At 41.0% G+C, this 27,478-nt stretch overlaps 4 protein-coding genes across 6 annotated transcripts; 2 read left to right on the forward strand and 2 right to left on the reverse strand.

Annotated features, from left to right (window-relative positions):
- The first annotated feature begins 812 nt into the window (after positions 1-812).
- clpxb (caseinolytic mitochondrial matrix peptidase chaperone subunit Xb) lies at positions 813-13,818 on the forward strand. 3 transcript variants are annotated; one of them, XM_069708208.1, is made up of 15 exons: positions 813-1,188; positions 1,732-1,817; positions 4,247-4,407; positions 4,516-4,630; positions 6,183-6,337; positions 6,450-6,609; positions 7,739-7,780; positions 8,828-9,004; positions 9,118-9,282; positions 10,341-10,429; positions 10,898-11,062; positions 11,176-11,475; positions 11,924-12,016; positions 12,113-12,219; positions 12,329-13,818. In XM_069708208.1, exons 2-15 carry the CDS (start codon positions 1,763-1,765, stop codon positions 12,417-12,419), a joined length of 1,875 nt encoding a protein of 624 aa, XP_069564309.1. In that variant the 5' UTR covers positions 813-1,188; positions 1,732-1,762; the 3' UTR covers positions 12,420-13,818. The 3 variants fall into 3 exon arrangements, with proteins under 3 accessions (XP_069564309.1, XP_069564306.1, XP_069564307.1); XM_069708205.1 differs by lacking the exon at positions 813-1,188 and adding an exon at positions 1,365-1,567; XM_069708206.1 differs by lacking the exons at positions 813-1,188; positions 7,739-7,780 and adding an exon at positions 1,365-1,567.
- Positions 13,819-13,913: 95 nt separating this feature from the next.
- LOC138626517 (ubiquitin-associated protein 1-like) lies at positions 13,914-16,984 on the forward strand. The gene is made up of 6 exons (XM_069708210.1): positions 13,914-14,492; positions 14,576-14,722; positions 15,355-15,999; positions 16,116-16,277; positions 16,573-16,674; positions 16,780-16,984. Exons 1-6 carry the CDS (start codon positions 14,445-14,447, stop codon positions 16,912-16,914), a joined length of 1,239 nt encoding a protein of 412 aa, XP_069564311.1. The 5' UTR covers positions 13,914-14,444; the 3' UTR covers positions 16,915-16,984.
- A 122-nt stretch (positions 16,985-17,106) lies between these two features.
- On the reverse strand, positions 17,107-22,282 carry LOC138626516 (protein regulator of cytokinesis 1-like). Its single transcript, XM_069708209.1, has 14 exons — positions 22,173-22,282; positions 21,602-21,734; positions 21,369-21,491; positions 21,032-21,265; positions 20,789-20,959; positions 20,509-20,658; positions 20,274-20,421; positions 20,038-20,174; positions 19,851-19,946; positions 19,393-19,539; positions 19,180-19,290; positions 18,975-19,082; positions 18,469-18,642; positions 17,107-17,624 (listed from the first exon to the last, which is right to left on the reverse strand). The coding sequence occupies exons 1-14, from the start codon at positions 22,181-22,183 to the stop codon at positions 17,553-17,555; spliced, it is 1,815 nt and encodes a 604-aa protein (XP_069564310.1). The 5' UTR covers positions 22,184-22,282; the 3' UTR covers positions 17,107-17,552.
- Positions 22,283-23,752: 1,470 nt separating this feature from the next.
- On the reverse strand, positions 23,753-26,799 carry spi1a (Spi-1 proto-oncogene a). Its single transcript, XM_069708211.1, has 5 exons — positions 26,491-26,799; positions 25,961-26,054; positions 25,705-25,889; positions 24,362-24,521; positions 23,753-24,292 (listed from the first exon to the last, which is right to left on the reverse strand). The coding sequence occupies exons 1-5, from the start codon at positions 26,515-26,517 to the stop codon at positions 23,982-23,984; spliced, it is 777 nt and encodes a 258-aa protein (XP_069564312.1). The 5' UTR covers positions 26,518-26,799; the 3' UTR covers positions 23,753-23,981.
- Between the last annotated feature and the right edge of the window lie 679 nt (positions 26,800-27,478).

Raw genomic sequence — 27,478 nt, forward strand, 5'->3', positions numbered from 1 at the left:
AGCCCAAGTCCAACAATTCTCATCAAGCAGAGAATACAGTACGGCTGAGACCTTCTCCTCAGGGACAGAAAATGCCTTCAGTTTGTTGGAGACCAGACTTAACACGTACATATGCACGTTGTTGTTGCAGGCCGAGCTTGACCAGTTATTGATTGTTACAGTCAACTTTGATTGGACGTCCATAATTTTTCTTTGGGCGTGCCTCTACTACAAAAGATCAGAATTAGCTTGTGTTATTGGACAAATGGTGTCAGGTTTTCACTTAAACTAGGAAAACTCATTTCAGTTGTTCACTATCCAGAGGGCAATGTTCTCCTGTGTAACATTTAAAGTCTGATCAAACAGCCAGAAGGAGGTCATGTCCTATTTTTGAGGCAAGTAAAACAAATTCTTTTGTATTTGTCTGGTTCTACACACAGCCAACTAATGGAAGAGTTTTACCATATATTAAACTAACCAACATTAGCCTACATGAAATAGTTAAAATAAGCACAACTTATGACACGGACCACTTACTGTACAGTTTATACTTTTAACTTTTGATACTTTAAGTACCCTACATTTTTGCAGATGATACACTTTCTCTGAGTGGTATTAATAGGCTACTTTTACTTAAATAAAGGACCATATTACTTCTTCCACCACTGTCATTCTGTAACTTCAAAGCTGAATATCCTGAATTTTCAGGTTCACACAAACGCAACTTGATTTCACAATACATACCCCCTTTTTTTTTTTTTTTTAGTTTAGCAAATTTACGAGCTACCCATGAACGCACCGGCAGTCACGTTACGCATTAGCAGATCTCCACCTGTGTGGATGGACGCGGGCTGCTTCACCACGAAGGGAGCCTCCATGTTACTTACGTTGATTAAATCACCTCCGCCAGCTACTGTACTCTGAGGGGACGGGCGCAAAGTCAGCCGGGGGGGGGACCGACCCAGTTCACAACAGCGGGCGTTACGTGACGTCGTGTCGCGTCCCACCTGGGAACCAACAACACAACACGGCCTGCAGGAGGCAGCTCCTCCTGATTCACGTAACGAGCTCCGTGACATTAACGTGACACGCCGACCCGCTAAACTAAGACGAGACCGAAAGCGGGAGTGTGACTTAGCAAATTAGTTTTTTTTGTTTTGTTGGTTTCCTCCTCGCGGACGCTGTCGAGACGAGACGGTTTCCATCGCTGTGAGTCAAACTAGGAAGTTAATGACACGCTGACTTTTATTATTTGCTCTTCCGTTAGATTTACGCTAGCTGCGTTAGCTGCTAACGTGCTCTCATTTTGGTGTGACGAGGACACCGCGATGAAACTGTCTCTGTCTGTCCCAGTCTGTCTGTCTGTCTGTCTGTCCCGTCAGGACTGTGGCTCGGGCTCGGGCCTAGCTGAAGTAGTTTAAAGTTACGTGCGCGCTAACCAGCTGCGTTGTTTACTTTTTGCCATTTGTCGCCAGCGTCAGCAGGAAGTACTTTAACCCGCGTTAGTAGCTCAAGGAGTCGATGGACACTTCACATGTTGGGACATGTCGTCGGTGTGTGAGATCAGTCCCGACGACCACCGTGACCAGTTACTGACCTGCTTTGCTAATGCTAACAGTGACGTTGAAGTTATGCACCGGCCTGTCCCGTTTTTTTTTTTGTCGGTGCTATCTGTTAGCTGCGGGCTAATTTGTCCCCTCCCCCCCGTGTCCCCCCTCGATGCAGCGTGTTCACTTCGTGTTTATTTTTCAGGATTTTGAGACGAGGAGAAGAAGACGACGAGATGTCCTGTCCCTGCACCTCGGCCGCCAGGGTGTTCCTGAACACCGCCCACAGAGGTAAGAAAAGGGGGAAACAACGCGCAGTAGTCAGCTGCGTGACTTTTACTGAATGTGTCCTCATGTCAACATCACCTGGACGAAGCGAAGCGTTCAGATGTTTCGATGAAACTGAACAGAGTTGATCGCTTTCTAGGGATTTTTTTTTTTTTTTTTTTTTTAGCCAAAAACAGGAATACGTCGCTGAGCAAAACTTGTTAAATCAACAATTCTCCCACAGACCTTCAAACTTAAGGCACAACAGGAAAAAGAAACACGAGAAATAAAGGACAAATATGCAAATGAGCTTATGACCCTGAATAAGACATGTTTTAAAAAAAATCTGATCTGAATCAAAGTTTAGTGTTAGGCCATTGTTTTTGCATTAAGGTCATTCTCCCCAATGATCCATGTAGGCTTTCAACTAAAAAAGAAATTCATTATTTATTTTCATTTGTGTACTAATTATTTATCCCTTTTAAAAATGTATTGATTAGACTTTTAGTTTAACAACATTTTGGCCTTTACAGTTTCTCAGCTCAGTGTCACATCTTCAGATGTCTCCTCATGTGGACCAAAAATATGCAGTTTACTGTCATATGTCTTTAATAATCGTTAATTTCACTCAATAAAGAAGATCTACGAAAAGCATTTTGTGTTTCCACCTTCTCCAAATGATCGCATCGCAGAAGATAAGAGATTAGGTATGACTTGATCTCCATTGAGGAAATTGACTTGTTCTTGCAGCATAAAAGAGGAACAAAGTAGTGAATAAGTGATGAAAGACTAAGAAATATAAATACAAAATCTCAAAGTATTTGCACCTCTCATACTCTTAAAGTGTAGACTTTAGTAATGAACAGATGTATAATAATTCACATGGGGTTTAGCATCGCACTGAAGGCTTAATTTACTAAAGGTTTGCGTGTGCAAACTCCACACCGCCCGCAAAAAAATGTCCAAGCTGATCTACTAACGACGTGCAGTGAGGATTGCGTCTTTCAAATATGTAATTTAACACACATTGTCCATTTTGCATGTTTTCCTGCATGCATATGTAATATTGGACGTTTCTACCTCAAGGTGCAAAACACTGGAAGGGGAAATGCAAATAGATAAATTTAGCATCTGCAACGATATTTACTAAACCTGAAAGTAGGAGGGATTGCGTGTTTATTTTAGTACGACTGAAAGGAACGTATTAATCAAATGCGCACATCTGGAGAGACGGCTGCACTTATTGTGGTGAGAAGGAGACGCAGGAAAACCAAAGAATACATTGAGAACGTGGTTTTACACCCGTGTAAAAAAAAAACGTCATGTCAGAGGCAAAACTTATTCAGACATATCGTCTGTCTAGCGATGACATTTCTTCTTACAACTCTGCATTGACCTCTGGGTCGGCACAACGCTGCTTTGATATCCCACCCAGTCCCGTCAGTCAGTGTGCTGTCCAGAGTCCTGAATGCGAAGTTCTGCAGAATTTCCCTTTCACTCGCGAGGCCCTGAATGAAACTAAGTCACCTGATCAGAGAGAGCTGGACCTGCTGCTCAGTTTTTGTCAGAGGCAACTCCTCCACCGTCCCTCCTGCTTTATTTGCCGATGTTTTATTATTACGTTATATTTGTATCTTTCTTAATTTCAATGGGATCAGATTTCTTTTTCCTTTTGCGGTCGTTGTTTTTTCATGGCTGGAATCACTTTAACACACGTAAACATTGCATTTAAATAGAGCGATTTGCACCCGATATCAGTGACTCTTAGTAAATCACCCGCAAAACAGGTGCAAAATAAATGTGCAAACTTTTGGAATAAACACGCAATTAAGTTCCCTGATGGAAAAATAATGACCTCATCATACTTGTCGAATGTTTGTCTATCTGTTGCACAACATGTTCCTATTGTCTAAGGAAGGACCCATTTATCTGTGCACAGCATGGTCTCAGACACGACGTCTTCGTACCTTGATTCTGTGACCTATGACCTCACTCAGTACTACCTGTGCACAGCATAGTCTAATTTACGACGTCAATATGTCCTTATCTTGTGACCTACAACTGAACTCAGATGTAAAGGGAATGGGGGTGGATGTCAACTGCTTGTCACACTGTATAAAAGCTGCCCTACGGAGGAGAGACGCTGAGCAATGCTGGACAGCCTTCTTTGAGTGGACATATATTTGCTCCTTCTTGCAAGAATAAATGTCCAATATGTTTGATTTTGAATCCAGCCTCTGAGCAATTTTTCTAACATTCCCCTTATTTGACATCTTAGTAAATCAGTCCCTAAATATTTGGCACCTATGGTTGGAATTTAACGGAAGAATAATATGCATTGGATACGTTAATAAAATGATTTAAAATATCGTGTTTAGTGTCATTCATTTGAAACATCTGCTCACAAAACACATGTTTGTCAGAAATCACAAGGGATGTTCCTGTTGTTACAGGATTGTCTTGCTCCCGGATTCAGTGGTTTTCTCTGAGTCGTCAGGGGTTTCGGGAAACTCATCTACCTCCCAGGGTGCGCGTGAGGTCGTTTTCAGAGACAGCTGTCTGCTACGCCTCTAAAGATGGGACAACGAAGGACAGCGGGAGTGACGGTGGAAAGGTAATCTCTCGGAGGTTAAATCTCATACGAGACCTTCCGTACCGCCTTTCAAAAGGAAGAGATGGTAAGACTGGTTTAATGTGTGCTAATGCAGTCTTCTTTACACAGAAGAGCATCAGTGAGGGGAAGAGACTGTCTGGTTCTGGAGGATCAGGAAAGGGTGGAAGCCAGCTTCGCTGCCCTAAATGTGGCGACCCCTGCACACATGTAGAGACCTTTGTATGTGAGTAAACACATTACTCTTTAACGGCTACTCACCTTGACATGTGATTCTGCTGATGCACATTCAGCGTGACGGGTAAGAGACTTGAAGACAATATTGAGGTGATTATGAAAGCACATCTGTCACAGATGTTGTCTTCAATTTGCATCCAACACCCTCTGGAGCTGATACAAGTAGGAGTCTGTTGGAAAAATTACTCAGAGGCTTGGTTCAAAATCAAACATCGGACATTTATTCTTGCAAGAAGGAGCAAATACATGCCACCCTCAAAGAGAGGTGTTAATGGTTGGTTCATTTAGCAATCATTAAAAAACAAAATAGAAAGTTCTGATAAAGGCTCTATCTCCAGAATATAAAAACTATACAATGATATAATGAATAGGGGGGCATTGCCACTGCTAAAAGAAATGTGGCTGTAATAGCTGGATGCCATTCAACATGAATCAAGAGCAGAAAATAAAACTGAGAAGATGGCTTGTGCATTTGCAGAAATTCAAATAAAAGTTAGAGTACAACAGTTGGACAAATGATCCTTTTAATCCATTATTCTATGTTGAAAAATGTTAGTCGTATTGAACCATTTCACAAACTTTCGCCTTTTTCTGTGGTACAAACCTCGACGTGCACTGACACACTGATAAACGCTCGCGTAAACATGCCATAAATAGAGCACCACAAACGACCACTTTAAAAAGTTGCCTGGTACAGCTTGTCAAAATAGAGGTGTTCAAGTAAACACTCAGACTTTGAACTTTCGTAATGACAAGCTGCATTGTCTGGAATAAACTTTCCAAGATAAGAAGTTTTTGTGATTTACCATTCCTGTGGTGAGTTTAGTGATAGTTATGCTCTCTTGTAGACAAGGTATGAAGTTTGGTTTAATACTTAAATAGGAGAAGAAATATTTTCACATCGCATGCTGTCAGCTGACCATGAATCATTACTGGGACTACAACTCATTGAATGACTGATTCTTGTCTCTCTACTTTAAAAAATAATAATTTTTTATTCCATTTATGCACGCACAATCTCTGTTTTGTCCTTTTCTGATTCTTTATACGTAGAAACCGGAATCTATCATCATCTGATGGTAACCAAGTAATAATGTAGTTTGGTCATAAGTCTTTTATTTAAGCAGCAACATGTGAAACATATAAGTGCACTGTAAAAGGAGCAAAACATTCAGATGTATTGAAAGGAAATAAAACCAGAAGCAGGGCTAGGCAGCACGTGTCATTATTTATTCTTTACACTGATGATTTTCCATGACAGTATTGAACTGAAGGCTTTGTAATTAACTGAATTTGATGTTATTCAACTAAGCTTTAAAATTATTTTGACAGTATTGTCCAATTATAGAGAAACAAACGTGGAATACTATTATTCAGCCTTCATGCTTGACACTTTCACATCATATAGATTTATATATAGGTGTCAGTCGGCTTAATTGGCCGCTTAAAGAAAATGCAGCGTTGTTAATGTTTGGAACAGTTGTTTTCTGCCAGCTTTTAAAATGTTTCCACATTGTTTGCTTTGTTTTTGTTTTTTGTAGCATCGACACGGTTTGTCAAATGTGAGAAATGCCATCACTTTTTTGTGGTGCTGTCTGAAACCGACTCTAAGAAGGGTTTAAACAAAGAGCCAGAATCGGCTGCGGAGGCAGTGAAACTGGCATTTTCACAGAAACCTCCTCCTCCCCCCAAGAAGGTAAGAAACCGAAGCAGTAACCAAATTCGAAGAATATGTCATTGTAGTTTATACTCCAGTCATTTTATCATACTTTTACACTGTTATGAAGAATAAGTTACTTCCCCCCCAGATATATGCCTATCTCGACAAGTATGTTGTTGGCCAGTCATATGCAAAAAAGGTGTTGGCAGTCGCAGTGTACAATCACTACAAACGCATCTACAACAACATCCCTGCTGGCATCCGACAGCAGGTGGAGGTGGAAAAACAGCCGTCTTTAACACCTCGTGGTCAGTATCACTGTTTTTTTTTCATAGACATGACTTCATTCTGCATCTGAACAAACTATTTCAAACATCTTCCTCTTAGTTTATACCGTACAAGTAAACCGGACCATCTTTGCACTCTTGATGGTAACAATACTGTGGTGCCTAGGAGAGGGCAAGTGAAAGTCAATTTTCTGTATCTCCTGTGTTGGGCCAAAATACAGTTTTACTCAAATACTGATCTGAGCTTAACCCAATTTTGGTTTTCAGTACATTTCAGTACCAAACAGCAGAAACACAGGAATTATGTGAAGAGCGTGAGGGGGATTGACATGCAACAGGGCTTGTGATATCTCTTTAAAAACATTTTTCAAAAAACATTCTTTCAAAAGTGATCTTTAAAATGGAAGTGGCGGCTGTGTCTGAAATCCCTCTCTATATACTATATAGTGCATTAAATTTACTGCCTGCCTTCTTATTTCACTAAGTGTGAAAATACAGAAACTGTATAGTGCGCTCAAAAATAATACAATCGAGCAAAAAAAAAAAAAAAAAAGGCATGAGCACTCCTTTTAGCTAAAAGTCCCACAATTCACTGCAAATTTAGAGATGATCGCTGTGGGACTGTCAGTCATGATGCAAAAATACTCATGTCACATCTCAAGTCACATCTCTTGCTGCTCACTACTATGTGTCCTTATAAAGAAAGCAGTGAACGGGTGAACATGGGGTTGATTTAGGACACAACTGCCCTGTTTTAATTAAGCTGTTGAAGAAGTAAGTGACATAATCATAAGATTACAACGGACAGTAATTATTTGTTTTCATGACAAAACAAATATGCCTGCAGTTGTTTGAGTTCGTCACATTCAAGCCATTTAATTTAGGTCGCAGCATCGTTAATATTTACAGATCAAGAACTCGACCGTATCAAGTGTCGCCTTTAACATCTACACTGATAACTGAGAAGCGGTCACAGTTTATGGCCTCAAATCATAACTCGTCTTGAACCCTAATCTGTATTATTTGGCATTTGTTCAATAATTATCACACACAATTTTACAAACGTTCTTCCAGGGACTGTATTGACTATGTCATAACGATAATGATTAATGATAATATTGATTTAAGTACTTTCATCCTCTCCCTGTAGAGCTAGAGATGAGAAGACGAGAGGATGAATACAGATTCACAAGTAAGTGACTGGTCCTCCTTACTGCTTTTGTCAGTGGTGACTTTGAATGTCACAATACTTAATCAGCAGTTTTCTGTTTTTTTTATTTTGATGAGTTGCACAAATGCCAAAATGTACAGACCACTGTGGCTCCTCAGTAAGAGAGTTGTTCTGCCTTTTCAGTAAAATATTTCTAATAATGGAAATAATCATGTCCAGTAACAAGAGTTAGATAATGAAATGATTAAAGTCCCCCTCCACTCGGTATGTTTTTCTTCTTGTTCCTGCTGTTCAATGTTTAAACTTCACTGTGCAGGATGTTTTATGTGCAGATTTTAAAACTTGTAGGCTGTTTTCATAATTGTCTGTCAATATTACAGAGTTTTTCTGTGCTTATTGAAAATCAAATTTTAGGGGTCGAGGCTATCACGATGATTTGTGACATCACAAATAGCCAACCATGGTGCAATATTCAGCTTATACAAGTGTGATGTGGAAACTTGATGCCTCCAGTGCACAAGCACAGAGTGGACTTTATAGTGGATTAAGACAGGTTTTGTGTCGAGCAGTTTAACTTCTGAAATAATATATTCATAGACTCTTGAATTTTCAATGAGAGAGAAATTGAACTTTTCTGTGGAAAAACCACATTATACATGGTAGCTGGTGTTTGATTACCACCAGATGGTCGGGTGTGTTTCTAGTTTCTGAAACAGCCACTGATAATTGTACGTTTCTTGACTACTTGTACAAATAAGCTACATAAGCAATACATCCTGTTCATCTGTCACTGACCTGATTAAAAAAGAAGTTAGCCCAGTGACCTACATTCAGACTTTTGCCAGCCGTCCGCACTTAGTAACTCCACACGGGCACTGAGCAGGGCACATGTATTTATAGCCTGTACTTAGAACCTGTCACCATGCACACAATGTCTCTCATACCATTAATTAATGCCCATTTGGTTTATGAGTAAGCATTTAGTTTCTTCCTTATAATGACCTGTGAAAGGTACTGTTCTTACTTTCCTGTGAAAAAGCTAACCCTGCGGTGGGCTTGTTGTTGCAGAGCTGCTGCAGATTGCCGGGATCAGCCCTCATGGAAACGCTCTCGGAGCGTCCATGCAGCAGCAGGCGAGCCAGCAGGCACCTCAGGAGAAGAGGGGCGGCGAGGTCCTGGACTCCACACACACTGACATTAAACTGGAAAAGAGCAACATCATCCTTCTTGGTCCAACCGGTTCAGGTTGGTGTTTTAACAACATCCTAAATTGTAATATTGCAGTGACACAGTTTATTTTCAGTATTGATGTGTCTTTCCAAAGGTAATTTCACGATGAGCCATTTAATATTTCACAGGAAAAACCTTGTTGGCACAGACACTGGCGCGCTGCCTGGATGTTCCATTCGCTATCTGCGATTGCACCACACTAACTCAGGCTGGTTACGTGGGAGAAGACATCGAGTCGGTCATTGCCAAACTTCTGCAAGATGCCAACTACGCAGTGGAGAAAGCGCAGCAAGGTGGGCAGACAGACTTTTCAACAGCAGTGGCGTTTCCAGTGTCAGAATCATACCATATGTTTATGTAGTTATTCTTACTGTGTTTGTAAAACAGCCCTATTCTTGGGCTGTTTTACAAACACAACAAGTTACTACTCAAACAAGCACCAGTATTTGACACAAAACATCCCTCGCCAATCATTTTTGTTTAATAAGCATTTATAAACTGCATGGTTAGTTATTTCTTTAATTTGATACGAGTAGTCTGAATTCCACCTACACACATGATTTAAAGTCAAGACTGATTTGGGGTAAACAAGAGAGAGTTTACGATCACAATTAAGCACTGTTACGTGTTACTATGGTAACCAACAATGCATGAAACATAGTATGGTTTATATTTTCTATGACCTTGTCATTTGCAATTGTCTTTAATCATTTTAAGTGTTCAATGTATTTTTGTAAAAGTAATTTTTAAACCCAAGAATTGGAAGGAATTGATATTTTGACCTCATGGTGGCACTAGATGAAAGTTACCAAAGGGAAATACTGACCAACATTTGTATTCTTACAACGAGGCCACTAGTTTGGTTAAAAGATTCGATACAGATTCTGCATAAACAAAATAAAACGGTGCCATAACAAATCATCTGTTCAAACCACTTAGTGAGATTTAATCCTTGTGAAGAGTTTATACTGTTTAGTTTCACATGAATTACCGTGACTCTGCTTCAACCCGTTTTAATGTTTACATACATATCACATTTACACATTCCATTCCTTACTCGGGTAAGAAATGTGTTCTGTCAGACACACTAGCAGGAAGTGAAAGAAATCAACAACAGGTTGAAAAACTTGGGATCAAACAGAGGCCAGCAAACGTAAAGTGTAAATTCTGCACGTTTGCGCACACCGTGGTTTGTCCAGCACGTTTTCAGCACGAGTATCGGGGAGTTGTGTGTAGCAGAGAAGCTGATATCTAAACACCATACATTAACGCACAGAGGGTTCATCAAGGCCACAGACGGTCACATGATGGTGAAGCGTTAAACTTACCCGTCATTCTGTTGCATGTGCAGGTATTGTGTTTCTGGACGAGGTTGATAAGATTGGCAGCGTGCCTGGAATCCATCAGCTGAGAGATGTGGGCGGAGAGGGAGTTCAGCAGGTCGGTATTCAACAACTGCTGCAATAAAATAAAACCTCTAATCTGCACCAAACTATTATTGTTACGATCATTTTATCTGCAGATAATTTTTCAATTTCAGATTTTTGTTTGTTTTTTCCCACATCCCAAAATGACGTTTTGAGATTTCTAGTCCAAACCCTAAATATACTGCAATAGCATCATATTCTTACGTCTGACGAGCAGGAATAATCAAATGTTCTGTCATTTTTCTTAAAGTATAGATCATAATTTGATTGTCAAAACTTGCAGCTCTAATTAGTTTACAGACGTCAACCGCCGTAAAATTTAACAATGTATTTTAACAGTTTTATGTAACTTGTGAATTAATAACGGAGATACCCATGTTACTTATTTCTCTACCTTTTAGCTGACTTCCTGTTTTGTTTTAAGTTTCCTTGTATTGTTTGAGGTAGACCTGTGTTGACTTTTCCCCGTCTCCTGCCTCAGGGTTTGCTTAAACTCTTGGAGGGTACAATTGTCAATGTTCCAGAGAAAAACTCGAGGAAACTGAGAGGAGAAACAGTGCAAGTAGACACAACAAACATCCTGTTTGTTGCATCCGGTGCCTTCAACGGACTTGACAGAATCATAAGCCGAAGAAAGAATGAAAAGGTGAAGTTAACACGGCTCATATGTGCCGTGTGTTCAGCAGGCATTTAGCTAAGCCTCCTGTTTGTTGTCATTCCTGCCTCTTGACTGGATCCTTATGTTTCACGTCTCTTCAGTATTTGGGTTTTGGAACTCCCTCTAACCTCGGCAAAGGCCGTCGCGCGGCCGCCGCAGCGGACTTGGCCAACAGCAGCGGCGAGACTGACGCAGTGGCAGAGATCGAGGAGAAGGACAGGCTGCTGAAGCTCGTCGAGGCCAGAGACCTGATCGAGTTTGGAATGATCCCAGAGTTTGTTGGCCGACTTCCTGTCGTCGTTCCTCTGCACAGCCTGGATGAAGAAACACTAGTACGGATCCTGACTGAACCACGCAACGCTGTGGTGCCCCAGTACCAGGCTCTGTTCAGCATGGACAAAGTAAGGGCTCTGATATCGCGATTGCAACATGGCAGTGTTTGGTTTTGTTCAGACAGCCTGCTCATTTGTTTGAATTGGACCTCTGTGTTTGCTCAGTGAGGGTGGAAACACGCCCTCTGAAAAAAAAAGAAAAAGACTTGTCTGGCAAATATTGCTGTGTCATCCACTCAAAAACCTGCAAACTCACATTTTCTCTTTACACTTAGTTTCCCTCCTGACAGCTTTCCAAATATTCAGCCTTCAAACTGATGCATGTACGACTCAAACTGTCTCTCCTGGTTTATACATATATATTTTTTTGTCTCATTGGTCCCTGAAACAAAATATCCGGACTAAACAGCCTCCTTTTGCTATATCACACGGGAATATGATGTGTTTGTTATCTACAGGTTTCTATCTGTTGAAACTTGAACTGGATTTGAATGAATCTGTGATTTTGTTTTGTTAGTGTGAACTCAATGTGACTCAAGATGCCTTGAGGTCCATAGCCAGAATGGCTTTGGAGAGAAAAACTGGTGCCCGCGGGCTCCGATCCATCATGGTATGTGTTTACTTTGCCAAATGTGTCAAACTTTTTATTTTTCTCTTCATTTTTGGTACTGTTGAATTTAAGTGAAATTTGTTTATGTAAATGCAGGAAAAACTCCTTCTTGAGCCGATGTTCGAGGTGCCGCACTCTGACATCATGGCTGTTGAACTTGACAAAGATGTGGTTCAAGGAAAATCCCAGCCCAGATACATCAGGTCAGTATCTCTGCTCTCAGACAAGGGGAGTGAGCGTTGGAGATCAGATTCTGTAAGCCGAGCACATTGAGTTCGAAACGTGAACCTGAGCCTCCCATTTGAATTTCAGAGCTCCAGCCAAGGACTCGACGGAAGAGGAGTACGACTCCGGCATCGAGGAGGAGAACTGGCCTCGGCAGGCGGACGCTGCTAACAACTGAACCACGCGTGACTCATTTCACGTACAGGCCGTGCTGTCTGAAATCATTAGATTACTATGAACCTTTTGGATACCGAGTTTGGTACCAGCTCTTTTATTATAGCCCCTGACAAATAAAACGGTGGACATCGATGAAGAGGTGATGAAGGCTACTGGGTCTGCTGGCAAATGCTTTCATGATGAACAAGTTAAAGAGTGTAACAACCTTTGGTCCTGTGCATCAGATCCTGATTCTCTAGTGGAGCAGACCTTTATAAAATATTTCAATCTCTGGGGATTGTTAACATTTTATCTATATAAAGATAATACAATTTTATTCATGAAAGTATTTGAAGCTGGGTCCTTTGTTTTCTCTTTTGGTGGTAACGGCAAGGGAAGCAAAAGGACATTATGGGATCATACTGTACACTTGAAAACATGGGGATCTGAGAAAGTGTAGATGTGATGTTACCATGTCAAGTAATGCCTTATATCATAAGGGCATGATATTCCATGAGCACATCAATATGATGTTTTCTTCTTCACCACCATTGCAATAATGGTGCTCACAGTGAAATTGGCTGTAAATGTTTAGCTACAGTGCTTGGGTAGCATTTGTAAGCAGTTTGTATGACATGACCTCTATTTAGGAGAACATATTGAAGTAATAACTCACCAGCACACTAAACGCAGTATTTGTGAAATATTGGCGACCTTTTAAACGGGCAGAATGGTTATTTTCCCGTGTTTAGCTTCCTGCTTTAGCCCACCCTTTAGGGACTGTATGTGTTTATTTACAGACCTCTATGAGACTGGATCAGAGAGCCCGCTTTGCAAAGCAGGATTCGCAGGTTAGCTGGGTAACTGAGGTGGTTAATAAGATACCTATGAACTATTTAAACCCCCCCCTCCAATGTAGATGACTGAATCGTATCTGTAAATTTGATATTCAAGATTATTGTCAAATTATTCTCAGGCAGATAATCTCTTGCACATTAAACTAGTTTGGTCTCTAATCCTACTTTGTCAAACAACCCTCAGAGCGCCACAGATACTTTTATTTTCTTTGTGTGGCCCAAGCATCAGAAACACGCCTCACCTTTAGTGATGTAACATCCTGTTACTAAATGGTACCTCAACACACATCGTTATCAAGTCTACCTAAATGCTCTCTAACCGAACCACGCTGCTGTACTCTCTAAAGTGATGTTTGTGCTAAAAAAATTAGATTAAACTAGATTTGTTCTCCCTTTGCTTTTAAGTTTCATTTTCTTCCAGTAAAGTTTCAGAGCTGCTTTTGTTTTCAGAGGTCTGTTACAGAACCTGTAAACCACCCCCCCCCCTCAAAAAAAGTTTGTGAATCTTAAGTTTATTGTGATTGTTTAAAAATATATAAATAAAATGTATATCTCTGTACACCATTTTTAATTGTTGTTTACCTCGGCGCTTGTGTGCGGACCAGAATGTGCACTGTAAATTATATTTGTTACCTTCCGAAGGTAGAAAATGTTCCTCACAAGAACAAATGGATACAACAGACATCACAATGTTGTGCTGCACTGTTCGGCTGTCACCTTTGTGTAATCGGTTAATCTCTGGAAAGTATCCCGCTGTTGTTTCCCAATACCTCAGCGTTTCCTAATCCTCCTTCCACGCCACATGGAAATTGTAAAGTCACCGTCTGTAAGGTGGCTTCGAATTCAGATGAAAAAGCTGCTGTCCAGTAAAAATGACAAAATACTAAAGAAAAGGTATTAGAAATGATATTGTTAAAGTGTTAATGGTAACAAAAAAATAGGAACATATTGAGTATCAGTGATATTTTTTTGAATGTGCTTTATTTAAGTGTTACTGTATTGTATAATCATTTTTTTATACATGTTTACAAATCCTGTTGTTTATAGTGGACCTTTGCCGTTTGGATTACAGCCGGCGTCTGAGATATTATCGGTAAACAAACCCTCATGATTATGTCAAGAGGCTTAGTGGGGAAGCGGTTTACCACGTACAGGGATGTCCCGCCGTCATTTGCTCCAAACTCCTGTCGATGATTCAGAGGACTGAGGTGAACCAGGAAGAGAATATCGGGCAAAACGTAAGAAACTAAATAATAATTGAACCAAAGATGTTTCCTGTAGCTTGAAACCCAGGAGCTCTCTTGTGACTCTTTTGATGCAGGTTATTTGTTGGTGTGCTTTGGTGATGAACTCTCTGGAGGATGTCCCGTTTCAGACCCCGCTGGGTCCCGCGGAGGAGGAAGTGCTGCTCCTGACGGCTCCGGACATCACCGTACCAGACTGCCATCAGATACTGCAGGAAACTGAGGTCACATGTTATTTCTAACCTGAATATCCTTTTGGGACCTATTTGTTTTCCTCGTGTAATGTCCGTTACAAGACATGATTAATATTCCTCTATTCAGTTAAATTGTTTGAAAATCTATGGTTTTGAGTATTGGGGGTTTAACAGACCTGATTTATTAGTTTAAAGTACTTAAGACACAGAGGTGAATAAGATTTGTTTTAAAAGTGCAGAAGAAGAAATGGCCCTGAAACGATATGCCCGTGTGTATCGATCTAAATGTAATATTCATGTTAATATGGCGCTGAAATGAAGAGTCATCAGGTTCAAGTAGTAGCCAAAATGCATTTATTTTCATGTTCTTACTGGAAAGTTTTAAAGTATTTTGGAGTTACATCTCTCAGACACCTCATAGCCCTTCTTTAGCCTGTTATAGTAGGGAAATCACAGCGATGATAAAATGAGTGACGGCTGAACCGTTTAGCAGCTTCAGTTTCTTGGTATTGTGTGTGCTGGCTCACTGACTCACTGCCGTGGTTTACTGGGACACTCGACTACAACACGGCCGCTGTTAATGTTATCTATACCTTTTAAATCCCTGCTCTGTGTGCGCGCGCCTGTTGCTTTATATCTCTGTTTTGTTTTGTTTTCTGCAGTATGGGTTCAAACTGGAGAGATGGGTTTTAACTGGGTGGCAGTCCCTCCGTCAGAACCCATCCTGCCCTCCTCACTACCTGATGTTCAGCAGCCCTCAGGAGAGCCGCCGCAGGAGCAGCTGTCTGTTGGCCCTCGACTCGCGGCCCCGCAGCAACAGCCTGAACTCTGCAGACATTCACCGGTTGCCCCATCGCACCGTCAGGTTCAACATTAACGACTCTGACGATGAAGATGGTTACAGTGAGGATAATGAAGGATCCTCCGCTGAGGATCCACCTCACCACATCAAGAGCAGAGAGCGGCCCCGGAGCAAGGCCCCCAAAGACCCCCTCTCCAGAGTCAAAAACATGGACCGCGGTGCTTCCACTCGTCACATTAAGCCTGATTCACCTCAGACCCACCGAGCCCATAGACGTGGCTCTCTCCCAGACTCCAGACACCCTCTGTGTGCGGTGGAGCAGCACAGGTCCCAGCAGGGCAGCCCCCTCCCTCAGAGCCAGAAGAGCAGCAAGAAGAAGCAGCGGTCTCTGAACTCCGTGGGCAGAAAGTACTCGCAAAACGCACCACCTGCCGCTCCTTCTCTGTTCAGGCTGCAACAGCAACGACCCTCCTCTGCAGGGCCTGTTGTCAAAAACCGCAGACAGGTCAGTTTGTCTGAGAAACATCTACTTTAAAGACCTCTGGAGCCGTTTTCTCACTTTTAATGATCTCGGAAGCCGTTTTCCTACTTTTGTAACGTCTGTTCTTTCTTCGTCATTAGGTCGGTGTCTCTCGTGGATTTTTCTTCGACTCTGCAGCAGAGTTTCTGTCGGTGCTCAGCCAGGAGGAGAGGGAGCTTCTTGAGACCATCACAGAAAAGGGCTACCCTTTACGCACCGCCATCCTGGCTCTGCAGAAAACTGGCTATTGCAGCCCGGAGAAGGTAACTAGTACTCCTGAGGGTGAAAATCTGTTCCATGATTACCTTATTCACAGATCGAAATATACCCTAATAATGCACGTCTTTATGTTTTGTTTCCCTATCTGCAAACTCGATTAAAACCTTCTTTGACAATAAGCCAAATAAAACTTCAAACTTTATGCATTTGTGATCTGTAGAGTTAAACTTATATAATTAAATCAATTAATTAATATATTAAATAAATCCTACATACATTATCTAGAAATGCATTTATTTCATGTTAAACTGTGGCTCATGTTTGTGGCGTTATCAACAGGTCCTAAAATACCTGGCTGCCAGTGACCGTCTGTGTGCGCTGGGTTACGATGAAGCGCAGGTGGAGGAGGCTTTGGAGATGTTTCAGAACTGCGAGAGCAAGGTGGATCCAGGCCGGCAATTAAACACTTGTTACCCAAATCTGTACCGCTGCTCTACTTTACCTGAACTTGACGTGTACCTCTTAACGCCTGGCATTTTATTTCAGGCTGCAGAGTTCCTAAGCCTCCTGACTCAGTTCCACGAAATGGGCTTCCAGCAAAATGCAATCAAAGAAGTGCTGCTCGTCCATGAAAATCACCGTGAGAGAGCTCTGGAGGAACTCATGACCAGCATGGCTTAAACAGGTCCTCTTCTCATTTCTAGTGTACACAGATTTTCACACCTACAATAAACATGTATCGAATACTCTTGATACTTTCTTCTGATTTGGACTCAGTTGACATAAAACATGTGCAACTGAAAGACAGGTGAAGAATGACAAACTAAATGACAGAAGGTACCAGTTACACTTAGTGAGAATGAACTTTTTTTTTTTTAAACGTTTATTTACAGATTTATTAAAAAAAAAAAAAAAAAAGAAGGAGGAAGCACTTAATATTTTGAGCAAGTTTCATTCCAGCTGGAGGAAAGAAAATCATGATGCACTGCTGCTACAGTACTGAAACAGTAGTGTTCTATATATGGTCAATAATGTTTCACTTAAAAAGGTTGTAACCCCAAAAGTAAAAAAAAATATCAAATAAAAAGCCACGGGATAACTACCAATAAAACTGCCAGAGAAACTCACGGCAGAGAAAACTGCTGCAGCAGTAACCCTAAAAGAAAGTGTGACAGAAACGGCATCAATAAAGATTCAAATATTTACATTTTTTTGGAAGAAGTGTACATTAAAGTTCCCTGTTGTCCACTACATGAAATCTACACCAAACTACCGCTGAGCTGGATGGCTCTCGGTCCCGGAGCAGCTCCTTTGAACCATCAGTGATGACTGATGGTGGAGTTCAGCAGTCCTGACTTCACATTCGATTTAGAAGCCTTGGAGAAGTCTCTCTGTGGAGAAAAGTCCAGAATCAAACTGCGTTCATATTAAAAAAGTAGTCAAAATAGTTATATATCAATATATGTGCATTCACATGGTGTTGGCATGTGACGCGGGAGCATGAAACACTGCATTTACTTTGTTGATCTCAGGAGGAGTAATGTGGTGGAAAGTTAAAGTGCCACTAAAAGGAACGAGTCGTCGAGTCTTTGGTAATGAATTTTCTTTTACGGACTGCACTTAGTTGAATAGAAAGTCTGGTTTGTATATTCACTGTATTTTGTAATGCAGATGATCAGTTTCTAAATGACTGAATGAATATTCTACCTAAATGCTGACGTAGGTACGGTTGCCTTTTCTAGTTGCTCCATTTAATAATGATGTTTTGACTGTGTGGTCAACAAAACGCTAAAACATGGCTCAAGCCTTTTTAATTCAGTTTTGTCTCAAATCATTTTTGTCACCGTACAGATGGTTGATCGTTTGCCTCGTTTTAAAAATTACAATCTGGGAATTTTGTCTACAAAATACAAAAATCTACACGTCTATAGCAACAAAGATATTATAAAATGAAAAATCCTTCCTTGAGGTTTACAGGACATAATTTCTCCAACTGTCAAAACGGGTGCTTTTCAAAATTTGGTCTTAGATTAGCAGTAATGCCAAATGGTGGTTAAATGGTACGCTAGCAATTTAGTCTTAATATAATGTTTCATATTGACTTGAAAATATAATATTGCTCTCGGTGTGACCTTAAAAAAAAAAAAAAAAAAAAAAGGGTATTTTCCTTTAATTAGACTGAACTTCAGTGGATTTGTGCAGTTGATGACTAAACAGATGTAAAACCCCATTTACCGCAAATTCCGAATAGGAGCCAGCAACACGATTAAAGGTGATGGTGTGATCTTGAGTTTCCTGAGACCTTAGTGTGCCACTTGGAGTATTTCTATTAAGGTGGGAGATGTTTTCCTTGTTTCGGTCTAGTGCACGAGGGGTCTTTCCATGTCCGGGGGTTCGCAGGCCAAGACCCTACAACAACGAGACCAACTAGAATGATAATGTGTGGATTTCTTTTTCTTTTTTTTTTTTCCAACAGCCCTTTCATATAATGAAATTTCAGATTATAAGACAATTATGGACCATCCCCTGAAAAACAAAACTAGCATTTACAATGAAAACCTAAAGCATCACCAATTAACTTGACATACAATATCAAACTTTTAATATATATACATCAGATCAAACCCTATACACCCTGCCTACCTTGATCCCCATAAAAAATATGAGAGAAAGCACCAACTACTTTAACCTTGACGGTTTGATTGCTGTGAAAAACCCAGCGTGAGTCATAGTGCGCCTACCTTGCTGGCAGACAGCGGTGGTTTCTGGATAGAAGACTGGCACAAGGTTCCCCCGAAGCCTGAACTAAGAAAGCTGTTCGGAGTGGAGATGGTGGAAGTGCCGTTGAGCTAAAGAGGACAGATGGAAAAAGGTGGGTCAACTTTTTTTATTCACTCTCCCAGGTCCAGCAAATCACTGTCACTCAAATCTGCAGAAGCATCTTACCTTTCTCATTTTTCCAGGCGTGGGAGTTGTTGCTACCCGCCTTTTAGAAGGCGTCCTCACTGCTGTTCCATATAACATATCCTCCTTTGTCTGCTTAGTTTTCTTCATTTGCTTTGAACAAACAAACAAAAAAAAAAGAACGTCATAATATTAATACCACTCTTGTTTCAGGGAGATGCACATAAAAGTTTTTAAATCAAAGCCGTAACATACCCTTTCAAGTTTCTCGTTCTCCTTCTCGGTGTGGTGGTCATTCCACTGCTGCTGCACATAATCCAGAAATTTCTCTCCGTTTACCAGGAACTCCTTATCATGCTCCTGCTCCCAAGCATCAATTTGGGCCTTCAGAGTCTTCTCCAGCTGAGATAGACAGAAAACAATAACTTGAAATAGGCATTTGCTGTCAGACTACATCAGTCTAGTTTCTAAACTGGTTCTGTAAATCAAGCACACGAACTACAGACCGAGATGTTTAAATGTCTCCATCTGTTGGCCACAACTGGTACTACAACAGCAACCGCCTGTTTTAACTCTTTGCCTGTGGTTTGCTTGACCTCAGTTTTATTGTCAGTTCATCTAATTTGACAGCTTCGTACTTTGAAATTCCCTCTAACAGCTTCTCTTACAGGCAGACTTCCACTTACAACCGCAATCCGCAAACACTTGCTCACCTTCGGCAAGCTTTTCTGCAGGTCGGTCCTCTGCTTTTCTTCTTTCAGAAGGTTCCCACCTCTGTTGTTGAACCTTGAAGGATCATTAGCCTTTTTCTGAGATGAGAAGAACATGTTAAATCCTCACACGTTACCGTACGTTTTTCGTTGAGAGCTTCCACGTTGAACTCGCGAGGATACTACTCACGTCAAGTTCCATGAACAAGGTCCAATTCTCCTGCCACTTTGAGACTCCCTCAAAGAGCTCTTCGTGGACCTCGTAATACTTCTTCAGGATCCCCACTTCAACCTCGTGCAGGTTGAGAAGTTCTTCGGTGAAATCGTCTGTGGGAAGAAAATGTAAACGGAGAGAGTCACTCCCTTCGGGACGTTTGCTGCGTCTCTTCAGTGGAAGAGCGTCGTCGTTACACGACGGCAACTCACCGTCGTGATATGGAACAAACGCTTGCTGCTGTTCGCTGCTGTAGAAGCATCTCTCCCACAGGAGGGCAATCTCAGCTCTGATGGCCTCAATGAAACTTTTCATGCTGTGCATTTTCAGCACCTCGAGACGCTGGACCTCTGCCTGGAGCTGGAGACACAGAAGACGTTATTACGGCTTGTTATGGAGGGGTTGGTGGTGCTTGGTGAGAGAAGACGCATGAACTGGATGTCTTACTGCCTCAGTGTTTTTCTTCTTTGACGTGACCATGTGCTCCGAGAGGGATTCCCTGTCTTCTTGCGGGATCTGAAGCCTTTCCCAAAGCTCCTGGATCTTCGTGCGCAAGCCTGAACAGCGCCGTTCGTTCTCAGCTTTGCACTCTCGTAACTGGAGAGAGAGGCATAAAAAAAAAAAAAAATTCACACAGCCAGTGCGATATTACACATAATATTGTAGACTGTCAAATCACAGCATGAAATTCGGAAAACATCTGAAGATGCAAATATAACAAACTCACCTCACTGAGGAGTAGTTTAAGAGCAGCGATGTTGTCATTTGACAGACAAAATTCCTCCTCATCCTCGCACATCACATCCGTCTCAAAGCTGGTCTCCGGCTGCCGCTCAAGATCGCCCATGCACACAATGATCTCCTTTTTGATGCTCACAAACTCGTCGTGACGACGCTCCTGAAAGGACACGGCAGGTTACAAACCGAAAAGGGGAAAACGCAAGCAAGTGATGAAGGAATGAAGTAAAACCTTCTCTTTGGTCAGATCATCAAGGTAGGCGCGGTAGGTGTCCAGTTCCTTCAGGGATGGGACGGAGTTCTGCTCGATGCCGAAGGGGGTAGCGCACATAATATCACACAGCTCGCGGTCCTTGACGATGAAGCCTTTCAGCTCCTCCATTCTTTGCCTCCTCTGCTCCTTCAACACCTCCAGTCGTGTGCGGGTGTTCTTCTCCATCTGCAACATGGTGCAGCCTTCTTCCTCCTGCAGAGAAATTCAAAACGTCAGCCCTGACCAGAGATTTTTGTATTTTTATTTTTTTTGGACGTGTACAAGTGAACCACATATTTCTGAAACACGACTGTACCTCAAACGGAGGCAGCTGAAGTTCACTGCACAGACTATGAAGCTCTTGGAGACAAGATTGAATGCTTTTCAGCAGTCGCTTCTTGAGCTCGTCTTCTTCTGCAATCATGAGGTCCAGCAAACCCTGAAAGCAAGGGGGGGAAAAAAAAAAAAAAAAAAATCATAAAAAAGTGTTGTTACATTACATTCTTCAAGGCCAAGAAGCTGATTCATTTACATTGGTGTGGGACTCACTTTAAGGTGCTTGTGAACATCGTTGGTTCTCTGGAGGCGCTGCTCTTCCGGAATCCCGATTTCTTCCCAAATATCCTGCAACCTGATCAGCGCCCTGTTGAAGTAGGCAACGGACTCCGCTGCGTGGACTTCACTGGAAGAAAAGCAAGTGGCCAAGTTGGTAAGTGTAGCACTTAAAAAAAAAAAAAAGAAGTTAAGTCAAACCCGCCGAGCATTAAACAGGTGAGGAATTTAACAGAAGCTGACGTCAGCTACTGGTTACCGACGGGTGGCATCAGCTGTAACGTCAAATAACACCAGATCGTGAGTAGCATTGGACTCAAATGAAAACCGTAATTACAAGTTAGGATTACTCTTTTCAGCGCGCACACACACACACACACACACACACACACACACACACACACACACACACACACACACACACACACACACACACACACACACACTCCTCCGCGTCTGCTCGCAGTGAAGCTAACGGTTAGCTTTAATTCAAATCAACAGGCTAATCAGGAAGTCTGCCGACAGAAGTTACCGGTTGTACTAATTATTAACGATATCAAGTACTAACCTCACTCTCATGTTGCCGCCGCAGACAAATAAAATGTCTTTAAAACAATCTTCCCTGACGCGCAAGCGGCCTTTCTACGAAAAAAACCCACCACCACCACCACCCGTCTAATCCGGTTAATATCGGTGTTGTCCGGCAACTCGTCCGTTTGTCGACTGCATTTGAAATTTGCACCGCAACAACATCTGGACTCTGATTGGCCGCTTAAACTGACGTCACATAGGCGGTTCTGCTTTTTGTAAAAAAAAAAAAAAAAAAAAAAAAGGCTGGCTTTAGATTGGATCTGCCAGAAGGAAGGCTGTGCCTGTGATTGGTGGTTAGGCGGAGAGTTTGGCTCTGGTATTTGATGATGACAAATGATTGACAGTGAAACAACCAATCACAGCAGCGTAGGTTTTTTTTTTTTTTTTACCGCATTCACGCCCCCTTCCCCTCCAACTGATCCAATCTAGCGACAATTCTTTGTAAACTTTGTAAAAAAAAAAAAAATAGTCTAACGTCCCTCACTTCTCCACCCTCTGCTTAAGACATTACAGGTGAATAGGGTAAACATTTTAAATGTAAAGATGTCATCATGAAACTTCCCCACTTGACTACTTGTATTAAGAGAAGTATTTTTACAAGTTTTATGGTGTTTTAAGTTTAAATATGCAAATGTGCATAGTTTGCATAGTTTTACAGAACAGTTTCAATTTGTAGACATTAGAATCAAATGTTTTTACTGAGGGGATTTTGGATAGGCTGTCACGTTTTATCATTCTATAAATCGGATAGTAATGTCAACAGCCAGAGAAAATCCACTGGAACGTGTGTTGTAAGTATGACCGAAGAGTATGAGAAAGCTCATTTTGAGAAAACGGCCTTTCATTCGGGCTATCATTCATCGACCGATTTACTGAACATTTTAGAATAACTTACTCTAAGTGAATTCAGGAGAACTCTGCAGATGCAAATACATATTATTTTAAAATAACAACCAAAATGTATATTTTGAATGCTTTTGCTCTAAAAGTCAGACTGTTATAGGGGCAAAATAGCCTAAAATAAGTGAGCAGTGCATGAAATAACAATGTTTGTGCCTGCCATGTCTCACCTTATTACAGCCATGTTACTATTTTTGTATTGTTAGAATTTATATATATCGCAGGATTTACCTTCTCCATCTGTGTGAATGGTGTGATTGACTTCTGTTTCTGTGGTTTGTCCTCTTTCTTGGCCTCCACTGAGCCCAGCAGATTTGGTGATGAGGATTGTGCCATGTTGCCTTTCTCTTCACAGGTACAAAGTCTGTACACACCCTTACTATCTGCTTTTTGTAGTTTATTGCATAAACTGCATTGTCGACTTTTTTTACTTCAGTGATGCAATCATTTGCTTCCTGACTTCAACTCTCTACTGCCTACTTTGTGTGTGTGACAGTATTGCATATATGCCTGTTCTGTTGCTTTTCCTTTCACCAATTTTATGGCCTAAAACCAGTATGTTTCCATATTGCAGCTAAAAAATTTTTTGTCATTTGACAAAACCACCCCAACATAAAATGTATTCATTTTCAGGAAGGAACAAATGTGTCATGTAAAGTTGTTCCAGATCTTTAATCATTTCTAATTCTTGTACAAAAATACACAAATTTAAAAAGAGTCTGACATGAAGCAGTTTATAAAGTTATCAAATGCCACAAGGGACATATGCTGGCAATACAAATAAATAAGTGCAGAAAAACAAAAAGAAATTGCAAATCTACAAGCAGACACAACTTTGGCAAGTTTAGTGATTTCAGCATGATGAAAGATAGCCTGTGTTCGCTCATCAGTGAGGACACTGACGTAAGCAGTGGTTCCTCAGCACTTCATCACTGAACTGGTAGGTGAGTTTTTTCTTCACTTTTATAATCTCTCCAGTTTTACCATAGTTCCTCAGAGCTCGAGCCATTTTTTGGTAGGTCATTTTTTTGCGGTTTCCTTTCTGAAGGCCCCAGTGGCTTGCCAGAGCTTCTTTGTGTTTTGTGGAGAACTGGAAGACGCCCTTGTCCTGGTCCACCCACCAGATGCTGTCACTCATGTCACCATTTCTCAACAGGTCCAGGAGAAACTGGTACAGGCGAATCTTCTTCTTGTTGTCTAGAAAAGAAAATAGGATATTTGTAAAGAGAACTTTTGTGAGACAGTAGAATATTTGGAAATACTTACGGGTGTCTTTTCTGAAGGAAGAGTGGTTGTGGTCTTCAAATTCATCCTCACCCTCTGACACTTCTAGCGGGGGACTGATTCCTTGCTGGTCCTCCTCTGAGTAGTAATGTCCAGGTGAGAGCGGGTACTGGTAGCACAAGGATTGGGTGTAATACGGGATCTTTAGGGAAAAGTTAAAGCATGCCATAGTTGAAGTTTTTTGATGTTGGTCTATCTGTGGCACAAGTTCCTATAGTCTCAGAAAAGATGTACTCATTTATCCGTTGCAAAACATGGTTCTATAGTCTCAGTTACAACGTCTCTGTACCTTTATCTTGTGACCGACGACCTCACTCAGTACTATCTACAAAATCAGATATACAGAAGAAGTGGGGATGACTGTCAACTGTTTGTCACACTGTATATAAGCTGAACTATGGAGGAGAGACTTTGAGCAATGCTGGACACCTTTCTTTGAGTGTACAGGTATTTGCTCCTTCTTGCAAGAATAAACTTTTCTCACATTTTTGCGAGTGACAGAGTTGCAAATTGTTCTTTGTTTTGCAATCAACCACCGTCTGACATTTTCGTTTAAACAGTGTCATTGTACTAAAAGAGGAAGTTGCTCTGCCAAAATAGAATTCAATTCAATTCTCAGCCATACCACGTGGTGCAGATGACATTTAAGAGAAAATATCCCAGACTGTCCACATCATACTTTTGTGGAGATGAAATTGCATTTTTTTGAAACATCACAAAAGCTCTAAATCCCCAAGTAATTCCTGAAATAGTGTGCTTTCATTTTGGTGGCAGCTTCTTTAGGTTGATTCTAAAGAAACAGTATTCAATTCCAGTGCATCTATATCTCCACATTTATGTAGATTAACTTTAGTTGATTTATCGATTTGTTCATCAACAAAATGATATGAATTTCCAATAAGTCTGACAACTGATTATTAATTTAAAAAAACAAAATGCCAAGAAAAAACTTAATTCGGAACATTTGCTGATTTTTCCTGTATGATGCTGCTTGGGCTTGGGTTTTAACCGTCGTAAAAAAAAAATGTCACAATTTTCTCGCACTGAATAGGCCGAAGAATTGATAGAGAAAGTAACTGGTTGATTAATCAGAAGTAAAACAGTAATAACATTTTAATTTCAGGTGAAGTGAACTAAAGTCAAATACTAATGACACCATCAAATTTATGGAGCGCTTGCTTCTTTAGTGGTTTTGGTTGGGAGTGTTCATAAAGGGAGGGTGAAATAATTTTGATTATTTCCCTGTCAGGATGCTTTACATGTCAGTATTTCCAATCACATATGACGTCGTGTCTTTTCACTCTGCAGTGCCATTGTAAACTTACCTGTGGTGACACAGAGAGAGGAGCGAGTGGAGGGTCCAGGTGAAGGGGCAGAGGCTCACTGCTGTAGCGGTAGGGTTGTATCAGCTGTTGAGGAGACACAGCCTGAAGCTCTGTGAGGTGATTCACGGTGGAATTCTCAAAGTCTGACGGCTGGACCCGCTCAGAGTGGAAGGTCCATCTATGGTCTGAAAAGTGACACAAGTTTAAGCCCCTGGCCGTGTAATGATCCGTCATCTTGACAGGTAAACCTTCTCACCTTCATAAAGATCCCCCACGCTACTGAGGTATGGGTACAGCTCTACAGGAGGTCGATAACTCTCTGATTCATGTGGAATCATTTCCTCTGAAGCCTTTGGGAAGAAAAAAAAATAGATGTGAGATGTTTCTCTTTGCCCTGCCAAAATGAGGTCAAATATGACCTTTAGTTGTAACTCTTGAACTACTTTTAATCTGCAAAATAAATAAAACAATTTTTATTGCTTTCAGAGGAACATAAAAACAGCAAAAATAAATAGAAACCAGACCATAGAGGTGGGTTTTACTTAATACTTATATCCTAATTAAAACACAAACAAAACTAGTCTGAGATATACATAATCATTAAATCAATCGCTGATGTCCTAAAGTTCCACCATGGTCACAGGAATCAATTTGAACTGTAACTGGATGTGTCTTACAGAAACACATTGTCAACTATAACAAACAGTCAAATATTCTCTCACAAACTACGATCATAGACGAGTGTCCTCATCTGTTTTGTAAAAACAATAAAACAGTAGCACTCACCACTGATATGACATATCCGTCCATCATGTAAACAAGACAGCATGAGATTCTTGGCTGTTGAAACTCGTGATAAAATTTTTCTTATTTCTTCAGAGAAACACGCAATGTTGCTGAGCGCTGACTTCAACGGACAAATGGGAACTGAAAGTGAGAAACAAGCTGTCTACATTCATATCATCCGATTGTCAAATTCATATGATCAGCTAGTTCCTGATGGCCGAGTGTCACATATATACACCCACATTTCCTGTGTGCCAAGGAGGTTTCCCTTTAAATAGGATGTTGCATCTATGTACTTTTTGAGCTTTTTGAACAGGTAAAACATTGCAAGATATTTTTGCAAATAGTCCCAGTGTTAAAACAGACATATTGAGTGGAGGGTTGTTATTGAATTGTGTGCCCTTCTGTGCTTCAACTCTCCCCCCATCAGTTCAAGTGATGTCGTAATGGACCAGAGCAACGTTAACTCTGACCCGCAACACATTGTAAAACCTACATAAAATGTCATTGCTATTTAATTCAATACTCCTTGAGAAGAAAACCAGACTTTCCTAAACCTGTGTCTGCAGGTAAATATGATTTAATTGCTTTCCTATCGTCAATCACAACAAATCTCCAGCATGATTTGGAGGAATTTCTTTATAGTCTCTGCACGCGGGGGCTGAAACTAAAAGCGAAGTTTGGAATCGGGCTGGTTCCTCTTTTAGTTTGGCATCATGGTTTCAATTGAGGAAGTATTGACCATGAGATTGAAACCTACGAAAACATGATTGAAATGGACGGACTCATTGTGTCCCTTGTAACTTAATATTTATTCAAAGATACTGCAAGACCAATGTATACAGCTTCATGACTTCTCTCAAAATTATACGAACCAAAGAGTATTTTGCTATATTTTTGATATGTTTGGCTCTACTGCAATGTAAAATTACAAGAGGTAATCTGTTGGCTAATGGAAGTGTTTTCTGTACTCCACAGAAAAAAATTG

This window comes from Brachyistius frenatus, unplaced genomic scaffold, assembly GCF_029030835.1.
Source record: "Brachyistius frenatus isolate BFR_SWC_R1_liver_20210118 unplaced genomic scaffold, ASM2903083v1 Contig_74, whole genome shotgun sequence".
NCBI classification, from domain to species: Eukaryota; Metazoa; Chordata; class Actinopteri; family Embiotocidae; genus Brachyistius; species Brachyistius frenatus.

Coding starts and splice junctions, on each gene's coding strand:
- LOC138626517 (XM_069708210.1), top strand. CDS start 14,445: ATGATTCAGAGGACTGAGGTGAACCAGGAAGAGAATATCGGGCAAAAC. Junction 16,278..16,572: donor GCTATTGCAGCCCGGAGAAG/GTAACTAGTACT, acceptor CGTTATCAACAG/GTCCTAAAATACCTGGCTGC. Junction 16,675..16,779: donor TTCAGAACTGCGAGAGCAAG/GTGGATCCAGGC, acceptor ATTTTATTTCAG/GCTGCAGAGTTCCTAAGCCT.
- spi1a (XM_069708211.1), bottom strand. CDS start 26,517: ATGATGGACGGATATGTCATATCAGTG. Junction 26,055..26,490: donor ACGGATATGTCATATCAGTG/GTGAGTGCTACT, acceptor TTCTTCCCAAAG/GCTTCAGAGGAAATGATTCC. Junction 24,293..24,361: donor TTCCTTCAGAAAAGACACCC/GTAAGTATTTCC, acceptor TTTCTTTTCTAG/ACAACAAGAAGAAGATTCGC.
- LOC138626516 (XM_069708209.1), bottom strand. Junction 20,175..20,273: donor GTTTGTTCCATATCACGACG/GTGAGTTGCCGT, acceptor TTCTTCCCACAG/ACGATTTCACCGAAGAACTT. Junction 17,625..18,468: donor GCTCCTATTCGGAATTTGCG/GTAAATGGGGTT, acceptor TTTTCTCCACAG/AGAGACTTCTCCAAGGCTTC.
- clpxb (XM_069708205.1), top strand. CDS start 1,524: ATGTCGTCGGTGTGTGAGATCAGTCCCGACGACCACCGTGACCA. Junction 9,005..9,117: donor TCTTGGTCCAACCGGTTCAG/GTTGGTGTTTTA, acceptor AATATTTCACAG/GAAAAACCTTGTTGGCACAG. Junction 12,220..12,328: donor TCCCAGCCCAGATACATCAG/GTCAGTATCTCT, acceptor TTTGAATTTCAG/AGCTCCAGCCAAGGACTCGA.